Here is a 21,877-nt window from a genome sequence, read left to right as displayed (position 1 = left end):
GACTCCACCAACTTCAGCCACATGTAAGCAAAGACTAAGCAGATCACTTATTATTATTAATGGGTAAAGTCTGATTTATATCGGTATGCCTCTGGGCAGATAGACTCCAGTAAATGTTTTAATAGCATATAATGAGGAGACTTACTGAATGTGGAGCATTAAATTTGTGCAAAGCTCCGTGTTGTACAGTAGTTGCAATACCATCGTCAAAATAAATCAGCCAGATTGAAATGCCAATTTAATGAATGCTTGTGTTATAATCTAATCGTTCACCCAACCACCATCCCAGTATTAACACACTTGATACAACTAATAATTGTCCATCATCTGAGGTTTACATAAGAAATGTTCACAGAAATTAAACAAAATCTGAGCTCTTTTCAAGTCTCATCTCAGTACAGCAAACCTACAAGTACACTTAAACATCGGTTCAACCAAATCTGTAAATCAGTAAATGCAGTAATAAAGTCCTGTTATAGTCGTTTTACGTTATTTTTCTTTTGTCTGCTGCTGTCTCCTTCATCCCAAATAGACGTTATGATGACTCACGTCCCTCAGTATCATGTCATCCTCTTTCAGCTTGATTTGTGTGGTTCGGTGAACTGTTAACAATTCTCCCAACTGAGTAGTTAAAATGTCACAACTATTCTAAGTCTAAACTACTGCATTAGCTCACACCCACAAACGGTAAAGTCTCTAGGATGAACATTTTTTACAGTGTGACTACATTGCTTGGCAGTGCTCTGTGGAGGTTGACAGTGCATTGAGTGCTTGGCAGTATAGGCTTTAGTATTATCTAATGGGCTGGTGCATTAATTTCTTTGTGTGAGTGGAAATAGGGCCTGCATTGTGAAAGATTGTGTATTTATGTTTGTGCTGTGTTTACTTGTATTGCGTGGATGATGAGTCAATATAATTTATATGTGTATGTGTGTGTGTGTACGTGTATGTGTGTGTTTGTGTGTGTGTATGTGTGCAGTGCATTCCACTAGTTTTTTTTTTTTTTTTTTAATCGTGGTCGTATTGATCGAACCTTCTGTTAAAGGGATGCTCGTTAACACACAATTAGCATTCAGATAGAAAATACATCATAAGGATAAAAAGTCATGGTCATTAATTCCTGATGAAGGGAGAGAGAGATTGGGAAAGGGGGGAAGGAAAGACATAGAGAAAGAGAGAAGGAGAGAGAGAGATACAGAGAATAAAAGGCCTTTTTCAGTAATTGGAGTGGATTCCATTTAGGAGCTCTGAGTTCATATAATTATTCCTCGTTATTTCTCCTCCTCTCTCCTTCCCCCTCCTCATCTTCTCTACCTCCATTTCTCACCCTCCTGACATCCTTCCTCCCCCTCACACCTTTTAGAGTCTCCATTTTAGCTCCATTTTTCTTCTCCTTCCCATCGTCATCGAAAGCGCCCCAAAGTCCCTAACATGTCTCATCATTCATACTGGCCCTCCATCTTAATCCCATTATTTCTCCTCATAGTCCCGTCCTCATCCGTCCCTCATGGCGCGTTACTTTCAGAGGATCACCTCCCATTTTTTCTCCTCCCTCTTTCCTCTCCTTTAGTCTGAAGTGAGAGGACTAACACAGTCCCATCCACCCCCGTCTCTCTCTCTCTCTCTCCCTGTTTTGTCCCCAGATTTGTTCTCCTGGTCCTCGGAGCTGTCTTCAGCAGCTCGAGGTGCAGGTGTTTGGGTTGGGACTCGCCTCCAGGCTCCCCTCTGGGCTGAGTGGTGGGGGCGAGAGAGGGGAATCCAAGGCCAACGTGGGGATCTGGGGTGGGGTTGGTGCTGGAGCTGTGACCTGGACTGGAGAAACAACTGAAGTTGAGGCAGTGGTTAGAGAAGCTCCTGCAGGGGACAGTGGGACCACAGCACCTCCTCCGCCTCCTCCTCTACCATCCCTTGCATCCCTCTCTCGCAGCAGGTGGACCAAGGCGGCGTGCTGGGCGCTGAGGGTGGCCGAGAGGTGGGCAGGGAGGGCGTTGAAGCCGGCAGTGAGCTGCTCCACCCGCTGCTCCAGAGACAGCATCTGGCGCTCCAAGTCTTCGCTGCGGTCGTTGAGCTCCGACATCAGCTCATACATGACGCTCTGCATCTATGGGAGGAGAAGAGAGGAGAGGAGAGGAGAGCGGGAGATGACTCAGTGCACACAGAGTACTTTGAAGAAGGGAGACAGATTGCAAATACGTAAACAGGAATATTACAAGGCTAGCTTTATTACAGCTTTTCTAAAGGAAATTATTTCAGATTGAACGAAAACAGACAGTAAAGGGGTTAGAGAGCGGAGTTGAAGTGGAGAGAGGGCAAGCATGAGGCTGGGGGGCAGCGAGCGAGACGCTGAGCAGAAGAAAAAAATGTCCAAGAGGGAGTAGAAGCTGGAACGAAGAAGAGGCTGGAGGGAAGTCTTCATGTGGGTGTTATAATATTGTGAGAAAAGAGAGAATAAGAGACGGCAGAGAGAGAATGAAAGGAAGGCGGCAGAGTGTCCCTGCCTTGCACATCCTGGCCTCCGTAACCATGGTAAACGCACAAGTGGCCAATTGAGATGGAGTTATTGAGATGGTATAATTGCAATATATTTGGTGTTAAAGCTATTGCTCCTTGGAAAGACACAAACCGGCACACCTCACCCGATCTTTTTTCTCAAGTCTCCATCTCATTCCCACTTCTCTGTCTTTTTTTTCACAAACACACACACACACACACACACACACACACACACACACACACACACTCTCTCACAAACACGTACACACTCTCACATGCGCGTGTATGTGCTCACATTCTCACTCAGACACCCACATAGTAACAGAAAAACATGAGCACCCCCCTCCCCCGTCTCATTTCCTCCTCGCTCTCTCACTCAGTCATCCCTGTTTCAAGACTTGTTCCCGTTGCTAGGCGACGTAATGCCACAGAAACGGGCAGGTCAGCGTGGAAACGGAGGAATGTTGTGGTACATTTTGAGGGGCAAATGGTTTAAGTTAATGAACTCGTACGACGGTTTTTTGTCTGTGAAGTGTGTGTCCTACATAAATGAAAAGCACAGATAATTGTGTTAGCTGCGTGTGTGTGTGTGTGTGTGTGTGTGTGTGTGTGTGTGTCACCTTTGAGAGGTCCACTAGTGTGTTGGCCTGGTCACTGAGTTTCCTCTGCTCCATTTTCACACTGCGTAACCTGCAAACAGATACACACAAGTAGTACACAGGTAAAATACACAAACACATACAAAGTTGAAACTCAGTAAATACACAACGTTCAGTCCAGAGAGCTAATCCCTCCGGGTCTAGACAACAAGACCGTGGAGCGGTCACCTTGCCTACCTCAGCTTCATTTCTACCTGCAGAGTGCCGTCGGACATGAATGGACAAACAGATGGAACACTGTGTACTGTGAAACACTATAATTTAGCGATACAGGTAAAAAACAAACACAGTTTTAATATAGATCTATGTACTTATATTATTTAATCTAAACTGAAAGCTCTAGAGTAAAGAAATATATAGTAAACCTTTAGGGGATAAGGCCTATGGGGAAATAGACTATGGGCAATTAAATTGATAAAATGAAAAATAGAGCAGTTAGATACCATAAAAAAAATCTGTCTTCAGCCTAATTAAAGATCAGGTCTGGATGACTGTCAAAAGACAATACAATAATTAATTAATGAACTAAAGGCGTAAACTGTGTTTTCATGAAAACAAATCCTTTGGCTTCCCCTTTTATAATGAGGTGCAGGCTGTTTATGAAGCTGCACATCCGGAGCAACCTCCAGGTCTTTGAACCAGAAAATGTACTCATATCCCCACAAAATCAACCTGTTATGTGTTCACAGAATCCGCCTCTCATCCACAGTCTACATGCTTCAGGATTAGCTTTTCTATGTTACAAATTTAAGAGCCTTAGGTCTCTTGACTCTCGCTTTTGAAGACACTTGTTGTTCTCGAGCCTAGACTGAACTGTTCCAGATCAAAGCAGCAGGCAACATTAAAGGGCCACTTAATTTTGATGCTAGACAGAGGATACACAAAAATCTCTTAGCAAAGCAAGACTTTAACAAGGCTTCTCCCACACGTGGCCATTAAACATAACTAAACAATGCTATGGGAGAAATTAATTGCAGTGTGTGATTAAGTTGTTGTATATATTTGTATAATCAACAACACTCTAAAACACAGATATGATGATCAAAGTATCTCTAATAGTACACAATGCACTGATTATCCAGTCCCACAACTGCATTTGCCTGGAGTGAACCTGCCCTTTAGTAGATGATGAATCATTTTGTATGTGTGTATGGGTGCATTTGTGTGTGTCTCTGTGTGTATGTGTGTGTGTAGGGATTCATGCACTTTATCTGATTATCAGCGTTGATTCAACCTGTGGGTGGATAGAAAGTACAGCTGATTTCAAAGGCTACATTAGCTCAGCAGCACTGTTGTGTGCAAGTGCTCTGTGCATGTGACTGTATATGTGTGTGTGTGTGTGTGTGTGTGCGCATGTGTGTGTATGTTAGGCGGTGTGGCCTCACTGATGTATAGCCTGGAGGAACTTCCGCTGGTGCTTGCGGACCCTGGAGTGGTCGATCTTCTTCATCAGCTTGGTGTGTTTGTAGATTAGCCAAGTCTCCCTCAGCACGTTAGCTGCCGCATTCTTTATCTGCTCCCAGACAATAAAACACAAAAACACATACACACATTAGTGTTAGCAACAGGTAGCCCTTGGCAACTGAAGCAGGCAACAGGTTTGGCCCATCCTTATTCTCTTTCACTTTTTCCCCTCCATCTTGCAACACACACACATGCATACACACAAAATGTAACAAAAACAATACAAAAAACAAAACACTAAACCATCATTCTCCTCTTAAAGGCTGTCCTCATTCTCTGTCTCTCTCTACACACACCGGCTTGCTTGCCAATGCTTTTCATGCGTGCATAAACAGCTCTCTCCTTAGGGAGATTTGGCACTGAGAACCAACAGGAGTCTCCCTCCCTCACACACACTTCTTCCTTCTCTTGGTCTGTCAATGTTGCCACATTACAGTATATCTGAGAGGAACTCAAATGGGCCACCATTATCTTGGCTAGGGGAAAGTAATTCAACACAGTACCCCAACAGTTCATTAAAACCAGAGCCCTTACCATTTAATTATGACAACAAGTGTAAGAAACAATAGCTGCAAGAGTCGCTGCTCTTAAACTAGCTGTCACAGGCAATTCCTCAACTCTGCAAAAGAAACGCATTAGAGAAAAAGCCAATGTGATGATGCTCACTTATGGAAAGCCTAGAAGCCATCAGCAGGATTTGTTATCCTCTATTTCAGTGGTCAGAAATTGGCTTCAGATGCTTTTAGTTTGTGCCATCTAAATATGAGATCCCTGTGATTTAATAAAATACACATTCTCAATGTCAGTGTAGGCTTCAGATTCATTTTTGTGGACGATGATCAGGATCCTTCTACATTCACTTATATCCGTATCTGCTCTTGTATGTTTCATGCACTGTATATCTCCATAGGTAGCTATGTAATTACAACACAGGGGTCTGACACCCAGCGCAAAACGCGCGGGTGGATACCATAGAAAGGGAGAAGGGAGAGAGAATCTCTAAGGACATAAATTGAATGAGAGACTTCAAAGAGATGCTGAGCACTGAACAAAGAACAATTATACCCCCGTCTGAGGAGCACAAAAGACCCCAGCAGCTTGGCTAATCAGCACCCATCCACCGCAGTCAAGGACTACTAACACACACATACACGCCTACACATACACACATGCAGACATACACACACTGTTGGCTACAGATGAAGAGAGTAGGAGGCCCTGGGTCTTGCAGATGTGTTTTCAATGACACAGAGGAAGTCAAACCAAAAAGAGCTCATCTGACATAATGTAGGTAATATATACTGTAAGCCCCCTCTAGGAGCTTGAGTCACAGCAGCAAACTTGCAGTCAATCTTAATGACAACTCAGCATCACAAATGTTATTAATTCTTACCTTTATACAGTGATCTGATGAGGTATTCAAATATCGTATGTAAATCTCATGTGAATAAACTCATAAAGATATTCAAGTTTCATTCCCAGGCCATGGTAAATGTGATGTTGCAGTATGTAAGCGCTACTATCCCATGTCCCTCTGAGGCTCATCCTCCAGTGTGTATCAACAGGATTAAGAAACTCCCATCCATGTAGCAAAGACAGACACTGACAGAGCTGTGAAGAACCTAAAGAGGCATCGCAATCATGACATGTTGTCAGCGGGCCTTCAGCACTAACGTCAACATCACTGTTAATATCTTGATGGTAGTGTTGAATTTCTTTTTTTTTAAAGATAAGTGCGCAATTTATAACCACAACTTTAGACATTGTTGGACGGGATATTTGGAAGCAGTGACGGTGAGTACAGAGTTAATTTGTCTGGATTATGTCTGAACAAAACACAGTTTCTCCAGTTTTAATCACGGGCCAGGTTACTGAAGAGCACATTTAATACCCTTCATATCTACAGGCCCATTGGTAAATTGATATGTCAAATCCTATTTATCCATTGATTAATCACTGCAGGGTGAGGAAAACATGATGGATGATGGCATGTTGTGTCTGTCAGGCCGGCTCACTAGTGTAAGGTTTCACACAAACTTCCAACATCTGTCCAGCTGTGCACAGTGAGCTTGTTACACCTCTCCGGGCCATCTAATTAGACGACGCTCGAGCTTCACCCTTCATTTAAATCCTCTAAAGTGCTTCACATGTAAATAACACGGAGCGATGAAACCAGACTGTTTGTATTTTACAGTTAATTCCCCTGCACCACACTCTTTATTTTACTTCCACTTTCCTCCCGGGAGTTCATGTAGAAACTGAGGCAAGGATGGCGAACTCCATTAACAGAAATAAAAGCCTCTACATGGACTGCTAAGAATACTCCACGAGAAACCAAACGACAGCAGCAGCAACCATCCCTGTACCATATGGCCTGTACTTGTGCAACCATGTTGGTGCCATATGGCTGGTTTGGGTCAAAGAGCTGTTCTGGCTGCTCCCCTACATGCACACCTTATGGCAGGTACATGTGAAATCTGTTAGGACAAGGGGTTTCCACATCTCAGCATGTTGAGCAGTTGATGACATATTGTTGAGAACAAATCAATCAGTACAAACAGAAATATTTTAACAGGTCATTACAGACCTTATAGATACTACGACTAATTATGACAGCAATGCATTAAACTTCCTTTTCAAATGAATAAACATATATAAATGTTGACATCATAGGTTACAAAATAAGGACGATGTCTGAAATGTTAATCTGAAAATGAATCTAAAAAAAGAAGCATGGATTATTTTTGCTTCATTTTTCACAGGGGTGGATGTTTATCTAACATCAGAGGATGAGCCGAGGCGCCTGACCCTCCCAGCCCAGGAGGGCCTTAACGACCTGTGTATGCAATTAGTAATTATGCTCTGTGGTGCTAGAGATACAATGGTGCTTTCTAGAAGAGCAGAAAACACAAACAAACAAGCCAATTACCTTGGCAACAACCTCTCACCTCAACCATGTGTCATGGCTTCGCGCAGCCTTACCTGTTATGGCATGGTGCCAAAAGGGAAGAGGCAAGTATGACACACACGCACAGACACACACAGACATGGTCACATATCCATAAAAGGACACAAACACAAGAAAAAGAAAATCACCGTACTAATGTCTATAGAAAAAGCTGAGGGTTTCACTCAAGGATCAAACACATTAATGAGGATTCACTGAACATTTCTTAGAATTTAAATAATAATCGGCTTCCACTGGTGCTTTTATACATATTTTGTCTCCTGAATAAGGGTATTCGCTACACAACACCCACAGCACACCATGGAGAATCCTCCTGAATTCAGACACTGCTCCATTAAGGGGAAGAGTACACTCTGGTTCAATTGGTAACAAGTGAAAAACATCTGAGACATGTGTAAATGCAGCCATTGTGTGTCAAATTAATTTTTGTCACCGTCACAATACGTCTACACTAATAAGGATCCATCGGGTTCCAGTGTGTGAATTAAAAGGCTTTCAGAAGAGGAGTTATTTTTACTGTGTGGAGTGAAAGCTAGCTGAGGAGAATCTTCGGGGGTTAGATTGCTCCCATTTGGCTGGTGGTGTAAATATTGGAAGGCATTGCAGCACCTCCTCCTTGGCCAGAGCCCAGAGTGCACTCTGAATAATCAGAGAGGGCGCAGCTCTGAATATGCCACAGGGACTTCTGAAAGTGCTCAGAATTAACCAATGGCCGAGCGTGGCGGCAGAATACACATTCAGAGTGCAAATTTATAGGAAGACCTGATGTTTTCAACTCTTGTGACACAATTTAAAACACTTGAAATAAAAGCACTGACCTCAAAAACGGGCATATTTGCAGTCAACGGGCTTACTGCTTCAATGAGAGGCGTTTAATTGACATCGCAGTGCCATCAAAAGGAAGGAGACACCACTACACTGCACTGACTTCGCGCCTACAGTAAGCATGTCCTGCTTTTTCAGTGCTGAGAGTGCTCAGTGAATGTGTGGCCCAATATTCTGGCCAGATGGACTTCCAGCAGTGCTCTGAATTAACCAGTAACTCTGCATGGAGCCACAGTAAACTGCAACCAGAGTGCCAGCCTTCTTTTTTTAAACACACCTCTAACACTGCATCAAGACAACACGCGCTGGCATCAAACATGAGCAATTAAACCTCACACACATGGTTGACTTATAGGGGCTATGTTAACTGTTATTTAATTAACATCCGTGTTAATCCTATCAAAGCGAGAGGAACACTGCACTTCAGTGAACTCTGCATGAAAATTAACCCTGGGCACTGAACTTTGAAACGATGTCTTTAAAGCGCATCATCCGACGCTGATAAGGTTATTAGGTCTGCACCACTCAGGAATTCAGGATTTTAGGATTTCAGGACTTCAGTCTTGTCAGATGTGTCTGAAAATGTGATCTAAGGATGAAAGTGAAGAAGACTCAAATGATAACATTTTGAAGTATGTTGAAGTATGTGTCAAGCAGTGTCAAATTACCACACATGTTTGGACTACAAATAATCTGTGTGGTACAGGGATGACTGAGGAAAAGTTTATACTGCTGCGCACTTTAGAAGTTAGTTTACGTGCAGATTTATGGTCGAGCCCTGCACTTTGTAGGTGCCTGCGGACAACAACACCCATCTCTTTTTCTCTTTTTTTTTAACACAACAGATAAGATAAGATACTAGAAACACAGTCCACTGGCTAACAGCTTCACTGATTGGCATTTAAATGACATTCTTCTTCAAAGGGAAGGAAACACCATTTCACTGAAGTGGAAAATCAGTGTGTGTGTGTGTGGTTTTCTGTCTCTTCGTGTGCATGCGCGCACATATGATGATGGCAGGATGTAGATAGAGTCTGTCGTTGCATTATTCATTATAAAGCCTTGAGTGATTGTATTCTTTTGTTACGATGATATGGCAGAGAATGGCCCCAGCCATGTAAATCAATGTACATACAACGGCTTCCACCATTGGTCTCATTCAGTAATAGAGGGCAGGAGACAATTACCTCTGCATAAACCAGAGACCCTTTGAAGGAAATGTCACCAAGCAGCACGGTGTTGAATGAAAGTGCTGAATGGCACTTACCTTACTTGATGGCTGTCAGTGATAGGATTGTGTTTTCATAAATTGGGGAACAAATTCATGGAAAAAAATGTATGGTATGAACTTTTTCCTCTATTCAAGGGTTCATAGCATTTAAAGAGCATCAGTCTCACCTATAGATACATACATACTGTATATTTATAGCTGTGCATTACAATTAATGTGACTGCAATGACTTAAAGCGATATAATAAATGTTTAAAGGGCATGATGTAGATGTCTAGCGTCACAATGATTCCCACAGGGTCAATGGCAAGGTTTGAAAAATTAAATAAAAAAGCTGATTGGATTTGTAATATATACCTATCAATACGTCTATTTAACAGTAAAATAAAGTTAGTGTGGGGCTGGAATATTAAGTCTATTTACAGTCACAATAACCATCTATGATGGCAGTAAATTTTAGTTTTACAAAATATCCAGTTAACTAATATGAAAAGGATTTACAAGGTAACACTTGTTTCTAGTAAAAGTTGTTGCTGAGATATTTCAGTTTGGAACAAAGTGGTCAATGGACACCATGACTCATATTGCAAATATGGCTAAAGAAATAAGAATTCAAAGATCATTATATCTCACACAAAAAAAATCAAATAACTTTGGTATTGATAGTGTTAAATAATATCTATTTGAATTGGTTTGTATTTCAGACAGAAACACTGGGAACAACTGGTTTCGATGGTCAGCCGAATCCCAGATTGATGCATATGGAAATGCAAACTGAAAAACCCACATGCACACATATGGTCAGAGGCGTTATGCCTTGTGAAAACACACCCTTCTGACCTAGCTGGGGTTTGCAGGAAGATGAGGTGAGAGCCTGGCTCCAATAGAGACAGAGTGATCTGGCTCCTCTGTCGATACTTTATCAACACTGAAATTATTGATCACCCAACCCCGTTCAGTCACCCAGATATCCTGCTGCCATAATGTACCCTACATATTTGATATGGGAGCTATTTTTAAAACTTGGGTCTTTCAACTGTATGAAAAATTGAAAAGAACTGGAGGAGGGAGGGAGTGAGGGAGAGAGATGGAGGGAAGGAGAAGGGGACGTGGCGAAGAAAAGGAGGGGAAAAAGAAAAAGAAGAAGAGGAGAGAAGGTGACAGAAAGAGAGAGAGAAAGGGATTTACTGTAAAAGAGACAAATGTCAGAGAGGAGGGGAGGTGGGAGAGAGGAGGGATGGCCAAGCGGGAGGAAAAGGACTGGAGACAGAAAGAAAGAGGGAGACTGTAAATGAGGGAACAAGACCAGGGAGAGCGAGAAAGAGATGACCTTTTATTGCCTTCACTCACTCAAATAACATATCACTCTGTCACAACAAAACTGGGTGACACTGTGATGTGGTAGTTGGGGAGGGGAAGTGAAAGGACAAGACATTTAGCTGGTCTCTAAACCACCTCATCTCCAACCACAAAGAAATCCTAAAATGTGATGTAAAAGGGCGCTCAGATGGAAAAACTGTACTTTATCAAATGACAGCTCTGTTGGAGGCCCAGATGCAGCACTTTCTTCGACAAAGTATATGGTTGGTTTATTTCTACAAGTACACACTCATTCACACCACCGACACCACACAAACCTACACACCCGCTTGGTGAGTTGCGTGTCCATCATGAAGTTGTGTACGTGTTTCTCGGCCTTGGTCAGCTCCAGCTTCCTGGCTACCACGGCAACCACCAGAGCCGTACAGCCAGCACCCTGAGAGAAGGAGGGAGGGAGGGAGGGAGGGAGGGAGGGAGAGGGAGGAAGACGAGAGAAGAGAGCACTGAGTCAGTCAGTACAGAGGAGGAATTGGTAAATCGGTGGCTTTTGGCCGCGGAATTAGCCCAGATGATTGAAGGGAGCGAGGACAAATATGAGGAAGGGAGCCGCGCGACAGAAGGAGAAGTGGAAGGGAGAGAGGAGAGGATTAGGAGGGATAGCTCCGTTCCAGAGCCACATTTCCTCGTGTTAAGAGGCGAGCCAAGTCTATTTTCACTTCCAATCCATCTGGTGTGAGATCCCTTCTATATTGCCTCTATATGTAGCTGAAGATTATTCCCCTTATAGATACAAAAACAGACCAAAGATTGACACTACCTAATTTCCTTTAATTACGCGGTGTCAGTCTTCCTCATGTCATCGGAGGTTTGAGGCCTGCAGTTGGTGTAAAAGTGTTAAACACAGACCGGCTGTATCATCTGCTTTCAGCTTGACCCACATGAGACATATGGCAAATTCATTTGGGAGAGAGTGACAGTAGTCTCTCAACCAGAAAGACATGCTTGAGAGGAGAAGAGGAGCAGGAACATGGGGAGGAAGGCAGACTTAATTAACTTTCAGATTAGACGCTGTTTTCAATGGGGCTGTTGAGCGCTCACAGGTTCCTCTGCTCTGAAGGGGCAGGCACCGAGAGGAAAAGAAAAAAAGGAGGAAGAGAAGAAAAGATAAAGAGAGTGAAGAGCTATGAGTAAATATAAATGGGGAATGAAGGAAACGTGGAGGGAGGGATGAGTGCGGGAGTCGAGGGTGTGTGTGCGCCTGGAACGGGAGGAGAAGGAGATGGAGGAGAAGGCAATGTTAATGAGGTCACATATCTGATAAGTAATGAATTAAGAGTGTTTAATGAAAATGTATGAGTGCTCTTCCTGCTTGTGAGTTTGTGCAACTCACAGTGGGAGAGCAAAGGGAAAGATATAAGGAGAGAAACACTGTGAGTTAAGAGAGTGAGAGCGAGAGCGAAGGAGCATGCAACATTTTGAAGCATGTAGGAAATAGCCAAGACTTCATCGCGCACACTCTTGAACGATAAGACAGGTTTGCCAAAAATAACTTTGGCTGGGTTCAGTAAAATGTAACGCACAAACAGGCATTAGTGCCCACGTCTATACACTCACCACTCTATTTGTGTTTATTCAAAAACTATGAATAAAATATGATGAGAGCCGACGGTAAACCCTTCGAACATTCATACATGTTTGTACTTTAGGGAGAGGAGACCTCTGTGAACTGCTACACAACAGCAACAACATGTGCGGTGCCTCGTGCATGTGCCTAGCTGTGTGTGCGTGTGTGTTCAAAATTGTCCTCTTCGGTCAGAAACAGCAGGGTGCTGATAGGTTTGTCAAGGTAGGCTTTGTGTGTGTATGTACACACATGTGCCAGGGATTGTGTGATTACGCATGTGTGTGCGTTTGAGAGTTTGTTTGTGTATCCGCCTGCCTCCATTTGATTCCAGCAGGGCTTCCACAAAGTGACACGGCTGATGATGGCTGTGCTGCTGTGATTTGTTTCATACGCCTGGGTGTTTCCCTCGCTCCCTCCACTTCAGCGCAGCCATCTACCTAGCTGTCGGAAAGAGGGGGAATCACCTATATCTGTGATTCTGTGTTATATCCGCACACCGCTAAAAAACTCTTATCCTCATGCAAAAGAGCAGGGAGGAAAACAGTTTTCAACCAGGTAAGCAAGAATATGTAAAGGAGAAGCAAGGGAAGATATTCAGCATAAAAAACATTCCTCTGCTCAATTAGTGTGCACAAAACAAGCACTTACAGGCACAAAGAGCATAAAAAGGTTTGAAATGGAAGCTACTCTGCATTTCTTTAAACCCGACAAGTGATCTGCAAGGTAACTTTAAACCCCTCATTTAGCATTTATAAACAGTCCATAACATATAAATAACAATAGCTGCACATAGATATACAGCAAGGGCAACTTAAGGGAGTATTTTCCAACAATTCACACTTCTCCAAAAAAACATATTTTATATGATCATAGCAGCAATGCTTTACCATACTGTCATCTGTTTATACAGCAGGCTCCACTTATAGGGGTTGTTTTGGCTGTTGACAGCTACATTAATCAATGATTATATATGTGTGCAACCATATTGTATTGTGTTATCAACCACTGATTACATGTTTATATACCAATTATAACTGCTAAGTAGTCGCTGTTACCATTCATAACACAATGCATGAATGAAGATATAAGTATGCAAATACACATATGCACACACATGAATTGCAACATATGATGTGGTTTATATTAGACAACATGCAACCTCTGTGTATTTAAACATTGAAGTCTACCCCACCACAATCTACCTACCCACACAGACACATGAAAGCACGCACATATACACACAAACACCTGGCACACCCCCAGGTAGCCTCGGGGCAGTGGTATAATCCAACACAGTTGGCCTTCATGTGTTGTCATAGTAACAACGGGGAGAATTTCTCCTATAGAAACCTAATTACAGGATTTCTCAACAAAGAAAAAAAAATCATATCCTGTTGTGTGCCCTCGGCCTGTCACCCCTGCACCGCTCTCCCCTTTTTAAAAATCTTCTTTTTACTTCACGTCCAGCCACTTTCCCACGACCTGATGCGCTTACTCTCCTTCCCGTACGAGCCTCACCTTTATACCTGCAGCTCCTTCTCTGATGATCAACGAAAATAAACCACTCTGAACACTCTGAAGAGTCCAGAGAGAGTGTGTTTGTGTGTGTGACAGGGGAGGAGAGCGTGTGTGGGAGTCATACTTAGAGTGTATGTCAAGCTCTCTGTCAGCGTTTGTGTGGAGGATGCAGTCTGTAGCAGTGGGCTTGGGACGACCGTGTATCCACCCCCTGTTTTGTGTCTTTGTGTGTGTGTCTGTGTTAACATTTCAATAGGAGTTGCACTCTAAACACTTGATTGGATGATTCACTCGGAAAATTGGGGGTTTGTGTGTGTGTCTTTGTGAAAGTGTGCATTTATTCACACTAATACAGTTGAGAAAGTAGGTGAGCTGGCAGATGCAGAGAGGCTGGACAGACACGGTGAAGATGAAAGAAAACACGTGTAGGTTTTGGGAGTTTTAGGGTAAGTTATAAGTAACTAGTCCAACATCCAGCAGTCATGAATAATCTGACTTCAGTATTGAGCCATGGTTAGTGCTGCTTGACTGCTTGTGTGAATGTAATACAGGAGATTATTGATAATACAAATGCTTTTTTTTTTTTTTTTACCAGCCCATGTCTTATTTTTTTGAACAGACTAACAGACTTCAGAAATTCTGCTTTTACAGTCACACAGCCAGTGGTCACATTATAACATCTTAAATTGCAACTGTTTTAGTGCTTTGGATCTGTAAGTGCGGAGCTGCTCTTTCTTTGTATGCACACACTACCTTTATTTTTCATTTATTTTAAAAGCTCAGCTCTGATACTGAAATTCCTTCTGTGGCTCAAAGCTTATGAGCAATGACTACCTCTGTATTTAAAACATAAAAAGGACAAAAAATGCATTCCTGCCATTATTCATGTAATGAAAAATTCAAAGGCTCCCTCTCTTTCGTGAATGAATGCCACTTTGACAAATTGATAATGTGGTGCTTTTGTGAGCATTGCACAAGTCTGTAATTCAGGATAGTAATATAATTATGTAATTTGTAAAAAAAAAAAAAAAAGACCCCCTGCAACATCCAAAGCTCAGGTGAGCACCCACTCTGTAGTAATTTCAGCTTTTTATCTGCACACTTGTCCTCCATTACTCACTGTTCTCTCCCCTTTGGCAACATAAAACATGTGGCACACAGTGCCCTATGAGTTAAGCATTCCCAGGTAACATGTTATTTTTGAGTCGTGTTTTTTCTTTTGTGACCTTCAACAAAAGCCAGCATACTTATTAGCAAATTTAATTTAGGATTACTTGACATTTAGCAGTAGTGCTATTAAAAAGTCTAATTTCTTGCATTTGAAAAGACTAATTGCCCCCAATCATTCAGAGTGGTATTGAAATGATAGCATGGGAAAAGATGGGGAGTGTCTACATTTGTTTCACTAAATGAGTCCACCAAATTCTCAAAGACGTGTGCTTTAAACAAAAAGAAGCTTGAAGCGAGAGGGATGAAGATGAAGAAAGACTGATGTCAAAGTGGTGACAGAAAGTGACAAAGACAAAGAGCGAAGACGAAACAGTTTGAGGAGGGAGGAACACCTGTGAAGTGAGGCAAATAGAGGAGCAGTCGGCAGCTTAAACACTGATGCTAACAGATGGAGGGTAGATAGAAAATAGAAATAAACACATGGCCTCGGGGAAGGAGAGACGGACAGAGAGGAAAAAAAGAGAAAAAGAGGGATAAATAGAAAGAGAGACAGAAAGAGAGATAAGTAGATAGTGGTAGAGAAAGACAATGAAGGACAGAGAGGAAAAAGAGAGAAACTGTAAGAGTGGGAGGACATGGCACACTGAAAGGTGGGACCTTCATTATGCAATGAGGACAGACAAAGGAATAACACGCATAGACAAACACACACACACACACACACACACACACACACACACACACACACACACACACACACACACACACACAATCACAAAACCACTAATGTGCTCTTGTTTGCACGCCTACACACCCAAAACACACAGAAGCACAGATGCAGGCTAATTCAGAGAGGATTGCCCAAATTTCACAAATGGCAGAATTTCTCTCACGAATGACAGCATGCTCTCTAATCTGCTGACCTTTGAACGAGGCAAGGACAACGCCACGGGGAGGGAACGATAGAGAAAAGATGACAGAGAGGGAGGAAGGGTACTGACCATGATTCCTGTGAGCAGACAGACTCCTTTGCCACAGTAGGTGTGGGGAACCATGTCTCCATAGCCGATGGACAAGAAAGTGATGGAGATAAGCCACATGGCTCCCAGGAAGTTACTGGTCACATCCTGGGCATCATGATACCTAAAGGCAAACATGTTCAGAAGATAAAGTCAGTCGATAGTAAAAGATATGAAGAAGAATAATAACAATAAAAAAAGCATAACGGGCCCACTGGTCCTGTCTGCAAATGTGGGTGTCAGACCTTAAAAATGTGTCGTGCAATTTTGCATGACACAGAACATAACACATAACTGCAGCTCTTGCCTCCATCATTTCTGCCCTACGCACAACACTGTTACCATAGCAACCAAACCTGGTGCAGATTTGAAATAAAGTTGTTTTCTCAAAAAAACAAAAAACAAAACAAACCGAATTCAACAGACAAACAAAACAGACAAATTTTAGCCCTGGATGTTAGTGATAGACATATTTGCTCTGAGCTGCTCTCCTGTCTGAGGGGACACGCTCTCCAAATTCTCAAATTTGCACCTTGTTTGAAGCGCTTTAATTGAATTTTATGTGTGTTTTTTTCCTTTGTTAATTTGGTTTGCAGAGGAAATGTCAATTAAAACCGAATGTGGACCAAACAACGGCTTCCCAGCAGCCGGGCAATGATGCATTCAACCAAGCTTATTAGACATTTCCCCCATATTTCCTTGATTGTCTCCAAAAGCATTTACAGACATCAAAGGGGATGGTCACGTATTTACTTTTCACTCGCTGCTGATGAAAGTTACGTAACTCATTATATCTGTTGTACTTGGTTTACTGTATTACAGTCTTCCTCAGTAACAGGGAAACAGATCTGTCAGTGCACTATTTCATTTTAAGCATCTGCCTTGGCTGATAAAAAAACAGAGCCATATGGTTACAGCAGATAAGTATTTAACTATAAGTATAATATGGATCCACTTAAGTGTGATTAAAGCTATGTTATATTATGTTATCACCAGTAGAAGGGCAATGCTCAGCTGCTGACAAATAGACTATTCATAGGAGGATGTGAGGTAAGGAGGGTAAAGTATTCACTGTTACACTGATATTATTCTTCATTTCTTTAGTCAGATGAAATGGACCAGCTAAGTAACAACTCCATCACTTGGATCAAATAAAGTGTACAACTGGTGTAAAGCCTCATAAACTGAAGTCTAATGACGGATTATGTTGCACACATGTCCCAGATTATATTCCCTGCCAATTGAATATAATTGCTCAGTTGAAATCGTCATCCAATCACAGTCCAACACTGTATCTGATTCTGTAGCACACGCACGTATGCACACAAAATACACACACAAAACCAAATGGATGAGCTTTGTTACTGACCTCTCACACACTCGTACGGTCCAGGCAGCAATGATCCACAGAGAGATGCTGAAGACCAGCAGCACCGTCCCGGGGCAGATAGTCATGAGGGTTTTCATTACAAACCGTGTGTTAAAATGCACCTGAAATACATTTACATAAACACACAAAGACATAGTCAGTACAGAAAAGTAAAAAATCCCACTGTAATAGAAATTTTTAAAGGGTAAATGTTGTGCAGCTCGCCGTTTCCCACACGCACACTTGATGTTTCACTAATTAGTCTTCAGAGTAGCTTTTGATAGTGACCGCTCTCAGAGAATCTCCACTGTAATTGGAGTCCAGATTGGGGCTCGCCCTCTGACTCAGGTCAAGTTCTACACTGTCTTAAAGTAATTGGCCTGTTTTAGTGAAGTTTTTTGTTTAATGTGTGTTTCATTTCTCAATAAGAGGCCGACCGACAACTTCAGGCAAATGAATAATCTGAGAGCAGCGGTTTAGCCCTGGAAGGGTTAAGCAGCTGATAATTGAGTTGTCATGTCAGAGCTGCACTTCAATGGCAACTTCACCTCCTCTCTCCGTCACTGTAGCCTGAGGGTCAGAATAGTGTCGTTGCACATACACTCCCAAACCGCTGAATTACTCATCTACAATCTACCCCATCTCTCCTGCTGTCCTGCTCTTCGTCGTTTACATATTTCCAACACACGCTGCATCTCCACTTCCTGATTTTACGGCAGTGTTTCTCGTTATAAGTCATTACAAAACTGGCACCAATCATTTACTGCATGGCTTGTACATGTCTCTCCGCACTCATATCGCAATCTCATTCTAGTCCTTTGTTTTCATGCCCCATTTGAGCCGTATGCAATATCTTGTTCCCATTTCATGCTCCCATCTCATATTGTATTATGAAAGATCCACCATAGCTTACATCTAAGTCTCTTTGCAGGGTGATAACAAAAGGGGAGGAAGGGTATTTGAACTGGTAGATGAAAAGGAACAGGGATACTAGGAGGCTGGAGAGCTAGGAAAGACTTGAGATAGTTAGAGAGATAGAGGGCAGGGATGAAAGGGACAGCATGGACACAGATTTAATTCAGAGGAGAGAGCTCTTGACCTTACAACTGCCTCACATCTTCCCTGCTAAACCTTTTACAGCCGCACTCTTGGATGTATACTGCACAGACATACACCTGCGAGCACAAAAGCCTGCTGACCTTATTTAGGGCACCTATACTCCTGGAGGAGGCGTCGGTGAAGAGTTTACTGTGCAGAAGCATGACTCTGGCGATGAGGTAAAGGCGCAGGAACATTGGGACGCTCAACACCATGTCCAGGTCGGCCTCAGCCTGTGACGGCGCGTACGAGAAGGCCAGCCGCGCCCGCCACTGAAACTTAAAGTCCCCGGGCACGGGATGCACCGCGGACACCAGCAGCTCCAGCGCGATCAGCAGAACCCTCTCCATCGTCATGGCGATGCGCCAGTCGTCCGCTCCGTTGTCGATGACAAACAGCTGTGGTGACAGGAAGGACATGAGAGAGAGAGTAAAGTGAGGAGAGGAGTTACACTTGTTTTAAAGCAGCGCTGCGCTAAGTTCTCATCATGATCCACTGCTGGCACAGTCCACTCATCAGTACAGCTGACTGATCTGATGATTAAAGGAACCAGAGGCAATTTAGAGTAAATGTCTCTTTTCTGAGATGAAAAACACCATCCATCTAATCAGTTATCCATTCAGAGTCCTTACAGTACTTTGGCTCATTTTCATCTAACCTACAACTCTTGTCTTGCTAAAATTAAACCACAGATGCCAAGTCATCGGAAGCTGATGCTCTTGAGTAAAATAAACCCCAATAACGACAGTCACAATATGTTTTATCTAAAAGAAAACACAACATCAGTATCACTGTCAGGCTCAAGTAAACACTCCTAACAGTGTTACTTTAATTGCAGTTTTACCCCCTTGTATGTTGACATTTTGTAGTTTGTAATTGCTGTGGTTACTCTTGATATTGTCGCCAAAGCCTCTGTTATAAGGAAGTGGTAAGAGCAGGTTTCATTACAGTGGCCCTCCTCCAGACTGCGCCGACAGGAGGAACAAGGGGTGGGGGGCGGGGGTTGGAGGTGGGGTTGATGAGAGGGTTAGAAGGCGGTGGAAAAAGATGGATGAAGAGGAGAGGAAATGAAGAGATAAAGATAGGAGCGGGGAACTAACGGGGAAAGGAGGACACTGCAAAGAAAAAAGAAAGTTTCTAGCACTGAGAACTTGTTTCTGGATTTTTCTGGAAATGTATCGGTAAACAAAACACAGAAATCAGGAGAAATTACACAGCAGAGTTGGTGTGTATTGAAAACAAGTTGTAACCTTGTAATGTAGCCATGCACGCTTTCATTTTGAAAACCATGTCAGCACAGGACCTGAACAAAAAAAAAAAAAAGCGTAAAGTGGAAGAGGGAAGCTGAAAAGACCGACTATAAAGAAAGGCCGGGGCACAGACAGAGAAATGAGGAACTCCCTGCTGTAGGCTAAAACAGCCAAGTTTACCAGATGCTGTACTGCCTCCAGTAACAGGCAGCACTAACAATTGCTCTTTACCACATGATTCATTTCTAGGGCTTTTAGGCCCACACAAACATTTATTTAGGAAAACATAACAAATACAGTAACGGGTCAAAGTGAGCATGGTAGCCGGCCACTCAGGGTCGTGGCCAAACCGTCACCATCATGATGAAGTGGACCCAACTCCCTCAATCACCTACGGAAACACACTGCACATAGTTCATCGTTATCTATATATGTAGCTCAGCAGGATGTATGTTTCCCCTGTGTTGCTGTTGTAACATGTACACATGCAACCAACATGTGTACATACACACACACACAGTATGTGGCCTGCACACATGCCTGAGTCATTGTGTAAGCTATCAATTGAACCAAGGGTCAAACGCTGGCTGTAGTCTTTAATGATTTCTGTGTGTGTGTGTGTGTGTGTGTGTACTGTACTTGTGTGTATTTGTGTATGCCTGAGTGAGTTTGAGAGAGTGTGCAGACCCAGCCTCATCATGGTGACTGTTGCCAAGGCGACAACATCAAAGAGCAGCCAAGCTTAATTAGGATCCCCAGCGAGAGAGAGAGAAACAGAGAAAGAGAGAGAGAAAGAGAGAGAGAGAGAAAGAGGTGAGGAGAGAGAGAGTCAAAACGGTAGAGAAGCAGCTAGAGACGAGGCAAGACGAAAGAAAAAAGGAGATACGGGAGGAAAGAGGGAGAGGTGTGTGTGACAGCCAGTGAAGAGCTACAGAGAGGAAACACAGGTTGTCTAACACTCATGTTCTCTGCAGAGACGTGTACAGGTTTATGTGTGTGGGAGTGTATATGTGCTCGCAGTTTGTGGACAAAAATCTGTTCTCACTGTCACATTATGGGACTTACCTCCTGTTTGAGGACAAAAAGCTGGTTGCCAGAAGGTAAACTATTGAAATTCAGGACTAAAACTAGTTTTTCCACTTTAAATGAGAGTTGGGTTCAGAAGTGCAGCATGTATAGTTATGGTAGAGGCTGGGATAAGTCTCCAGGGAACCAATGCAGCTCAATGCAATGGCCTCCTAACAGGCAAAATACAAATCTGTATGTGTGTGAGTGTGAGTGTTTGTTGAGTAGGGCGATTAAACTTCATGTATATTTATTCACATTTTCAGGACATCGCTTTTTGTCTGCAAATCGTTCATTCATTTCTCCCTGAGTGTGTGTGTGTGTGTGTGAGACAGAGTCGCTCCATCAGCCCTGCCTCTGTCTCCGTCTACCTCTCTGTTTTTTCCTCCTTCTAACATCCCTCACTCCCCTTCCTTCTCTTTCTCTGAATGACATCTCTCCAAATCAAAACGGAGGTGATCCAGTTTCTTGCCACTGGAGGAAATGAGCGCCTCTCCCTTCCTCTTCCCTCCGCCCTCCCCTCCTGTCCTGTCCTCCCTCGCGCTCCTGCTGTCGGTCTTTTCCTGGCTAAATCGCCATGAGGAAGGGATAAATAATTAAATTCCATTAGGAAAGTAATCTGTCAATGGGAGTGAGTGAGTGCCACTGCCCCTGCATGACCAGGACAGAGGGAGGGAAAGAGGGCGCAGGAGAGGGGGTGTTGGGAAGAGGGAAAGATGGGATTGTCTATGTGTGTGTTTCTATGTGCATGTGTGTGAGAGAAAAACGCCCCATCAACTGTATAAAGAGGGAAACAGCAAGTAAG

At 43.0% G+C, this 21,877-nt stretch overlaps 1 protein-coding gene across 2 annotated transcripts in view; it reads right to left on the bottom strand.

Moving 5' to 3' along the window:
- Positions 1-221: 221 nt before the first annotated feature.
- The window catches only part of kcnn3 (potassium intermediate/small conductance calcium-activated channel, subfamily N, member 3), a 43,166-nt gene continuing 21,510 nt past the window's right edge, over positions 222-21,877 (bottom strand). For both annotated transcript variants that reach the window (XM_085801312.1, XM_085801313.1), the window contains exons 4-10: positions 18,859-19,155; positions 17,660-17,781; positions 16,273-16,414; positions 11,285-11,395; positions 4,538-4,665; positions 3,114-3,183; positions 222-2,101 (exon numbers count right to left, since the gene is read on the bottom strand). In XM_085801312.1, the coding sequence (XP_085657438.1) occupies positions 1,673-2,101; positions 3,114-3,183; positions 4,538-4,665; positions 11,285-11,395; positions 16,273-16,414; positions 17,660-17,781; positions 18,859-19,155 (1,299 nt within the window). In that variant the 3' untranslated portion in view covers positions 222-1,672. The remainder of the gene's footprint in view (positions 2,102-3,113; positions 3,184-4,537; positions 4,666-11,284; positions 11,396-16,272; positions 16,415-17,659; positions 17,782-18,858; positions 19,156-21,877) is intronic.

The sequence above is a fragment of the Trachurus japonicus genome, chromosome 16 (assembly GCF_045865225.1).
Source record: "Trachurus japonicus isolate A0001 chromosome 16, Traja_1.0".
Taxonomy (NCBI): domain Eukaryota; kingdom Metazoa; phylum Chordata; class Actinopteri; order Carangiformes; family Carangidae; genus Trachurus; species Trachurus japonicus.
Note: the sequence above shows the minus strand (reverse complement) of the source record. Positions and strands in the feature narration are given on the sequence as shown.